This window comes from Penaeus vannamei, chromosome 2 (genome assembly GCF_042767895.1).
Source record: "Penaeus vannamei isolate JL-2024 chromosome 2, ASM4276789v1, whole genome shotgun sequence".
In the NCBI taxonomy this organism is placed as follows: Eukaryota; Metazoa; Arthropoda; class Malacostraca; order Decapoda; family Penaeidae; genus Penaeus; species Penaeus vannamei.
The window spans coordinates 33823388-33826835 of NC_091550.1; the positions used below are offsets into that span (position 1 = coordinate 33823388).

At 33.7% G+C, this 3448-nt stretch overlaps 1 protein-coding gene across 7 annotated transcripts in view; it reads left to right on the plus strand.

Moving 5' to 3' along the window:
• ACC (acetyl-CoA carboxylase) overlaps positions 1–3448 on the plus strand; it is a 45733-nt gene that overhangs the window by 12366 nt on the left and 29919 nt on the right. For 5 of the 7 annotated variants that reach the window (XM_070132295.1, XM_070132322.1, XM_070132311.1 and 2 more), the window contains exons 20-25: positions 1–85; positions 486–689; positions 876–994; positions 1175–1448; positions 1557–1747; positions 3190–3234. The exon at positions 1–85 is cut by the window's left edge and continues 47 nt beyond it. In XM_070132295.1, coding sequence (XP_069988396.1) covers positions 1–85; positions 486–689; positions 876–994; positions 1175–1448; positions 1557–1747; positions 3190–3234 — 918 coding nt within the window. The remainder of the gene's footprint in view (positions 86–485; positions 690–875; positions 995–1174; positions 1449–1556; positions 1748–3189; positions 3235–3448) is intronic. The other 2 variants (XM_070132318.1, XM_070132326.1) reach the window with 1 other exon arrangement.

Genomic DNA, 3448 nt, shown 5'->3' on the forward strand with positions numbered 1-3448 from the left:
CACAGATGATTTGTCAGCCATTTTGGAGCAGCTGACCAAGCTCAACAGCTCAAAGCATTCTCGTGTTGCACTACGAGCACGTCAAGTAAGTGAGAAAACGTGCTTAAGTGAAGTAGATAGAAATTTCATACTTTTGTAATTTTTTGAGTTGTTTACAGCTTTATCTGTCAGTTTGTCTGTCTCATAATCTATCTACAAACATGCACAGATTCTTTATTTATATAGGCATGTAAAGTATGTGCTTACAAAATATTTATGTTGTACCTTTGGCATAAAAGTGAGTGACATTTTTTTCTTTTTTTTAATAGGAGTAATTAGCACATGAACCTGTGACAACATGTAAATATTAGTAAGAAAAAAGATTTTAAAATGATAGAGAGAGATGTTTTACCATCTTATAAATTTAATAGAATCAGAAGTAAGAAAAGCTATTAAAGGAAATATAAACATCAATTTATTTAACTATTTATATATTTATTCTTCAGGTGCTGATAGCAGCCCACCAGCCTGCATATGAACTCCGCTACAACCAAATGGAGTCCATCTTCCTTCCTGCTATAGATATGTATGGACATTCCTTCCATCCAGAAAATCTCCAAAAACTCATTTTGTCTGAGACTTCAATATTTGATGTCTTGCATGCTTTCTTCTACCATACAAACACAGCTGTGCGTATGGCTGGCTTGGAGGTAAGTGTTGTAAACTTTTATTATTATTATTTTATAATGTCTACTATTTCAGCTTATCCTATATTTCGATATTCTCTGCTTTATCCCCTTTTTTAGAATATGTGAGTAATTGATTTTTTTATTTTTTTATTATTTTTATTTTTATTATTATTGAGCATCAAGTTAAATTTAAATCTTTTCCCAAAGGTTTATGTTCGACGTGCATACATCAGCTACGAACTGACTTGCCTGCAGCACAAGGAACTTTATGGTGGAGTTTGTGTAGTGTTCTTCCAGTTCCTGTTGCCATCTTCCCATCCAAACAGGTATATTTTTTTCCTTGAATTTGCTTATTTTTGTGGAAAACTGATTCACAGTTTCATTATTATACTGCATTCTTTACATGATGATGAATGTATTCTTCTGTCACAGATGAGATGTAAATAGTGTACTTCCTTCTTTTTCTTTTTCAAACTTGTTTGTGCTAAAACTGACCTCTATTTCAGAATTCCTCACAATAAGGTGTGGAGTACCCTAGAGTACACAGACCCACACCACACCCCCATCGATCCTCCAACCAATCTTGAAAACTGTCAGCGCATGGGCATCATGGCAACCTTCAAGACCTTTGAGGAGTTTGAGATCTATTTCAGCGACCTAATGGACTTCTTCCAGCCTGCAGAACATGGTGTGCTGGAGGGAGAATTAAGTCCCCGGGATCACCTTAGCAGTTCCATAAAATTGGGATCTTCTTTCAGTGACTTCATTGGTGAACACAAGGTAAACAAGAGATATATTTGTTTTTTAATTTTTTCATATGCTATCTTCATGTTTTGCTATCTAATATTAAGGTTGGCCAAAGCATAATAAAGGAATTAAACATGACAGGAAGCCAAAGACCCAATCCACATCATGAATATTGGCATTCGGATGGAGGATGAAAAGGATGATTCAGAGCTAAGTGAACAGTTTGCCATCTTCTGTGCAAGCAAGAAGAAGGAGTTCCATGAAGCAGGCATCCGGCGAATCACCTTTGTCATCTTCTACAAGCAGCAATTCCCAAGATATTTCACTTACAGGTTAGAAGTCAAAGGTGTATGAGTGGTTCTTGAATTTTGAATGGTTGACTGACTTGCATGCAAATACATGGATCAAGGTACACAAGTAGAGATACAGACATAGGTAAAATAGTATGTTAATTGGTAGATAAAGATATACACTGACAAGCATATTTTTACAGATGCACAATCACATAAGCAGAGACAGTCAACAGAGTTATAAAGGCTAATCACAAACAGCTAAAAATCCCTAAATGCTTAGAGATGCATGTTTATAAATATACATTAAGAGAGACACTTAAACAGAAGCACGGACTGCGTACTTATATCAATGGCATAGATGAATATATATATTTTTTGTATAAGAGGATCTTTGTGTTTTTCAAAATTAGATTGGAACGAGGGTGAATGTTTGTAAAGATGGATGTGTCTGTATGTGTATGAATTGTGTGTTTATTGTTAGGTTTGCATGTATGACTAAGCATGAGTTTAGTGACTGAGTATCTTAAAGACTTATTAACAGATGCTTTTTTAAAGGATTAAACTTCTTATTTTCAGAAGGTGTAGATTGTTTTGCTTATAATGAATTAAATGTAAGGTACTCACAAGACATGCTCACTTATTTTAATGAAAGGTCTGTGATTAATAGATTTATTATTTGTTGCCTTTTGAATGAGTAACTGTTGTATTTGTCTTTTCCTTTTCTTTTTATTTGGAAGTTTTGATATGATATATTCCTTACTTACATTTTGTATTGTAATTATTTCTCACCTGAATCGTTTATAATACAACTTAAGTGTTAAAAATCACCATCTCATGATCCAGAAACTCACATTGAAAAAAAATCAAATCTAAATATTATGCTGTGTAAAATGTATTTAAGAAGTAAAAAATTCACAGGATTTCTTCAAACCACTTAGGATTATAGTGCTACTCTTTACATAACTATCAACATAAGAATAACTAAATGCTGATTATTTATTCTTATACAAATTGTTGAGAAATCATTTATATACACATGGAAGGAATCTATAGTATATTTAGAAGATAGTTTTATTGGCATACTAGTATTTTATATATAAAGAATTAAAATTATTATCTTTTAGAAAATCTTTACATAAAGCTACTTTACTGTAATAGGATTTCTTCCACAAAGCCTTGGTTTCTAAAGACAGGAAGTTGAAGAGAGTATCTTCCTGTAGCAGGTTTGTTGATGGAATAACGGCCCTTGAAGAGTGTTGTGAAAGCTCATGCTACTGACATCTTAGGATGCTGTTGGTGCAGTCTGTAGAGCATGAATTTGTTCTCCTAGACTATAGAGTGACTTTAGAGCCTTTACATGTGTTTTGAACTAATGATGTAAATATATTGTTTTGGCTGATCTACTTACCAGATCCCTATCACCCAGCTGGAGAAGGATGAGAAAATGATAACATTATATATATTTTTGTCTTTTACCGCAGACCTAGACATCTGTTGAAACACATTGCCAAACCCCTTGACCCAAGGTATGATGGCTGCCTACTAAATTATTGCAAGGCAGTTCCCAGGTCTTAATGTACTAATACAGTCCTTATAAAAGTGCTAGAGCTTCATATTGTAATATAACCAGTGGGGCTGTTGCTTGCTGTAATATGGTAGATTCACTATCTAACATATTATTGACTTTTGGAAGTACAAATATGCACATGTTGGGTCTTTCACCTAAATGCTTATAATTTG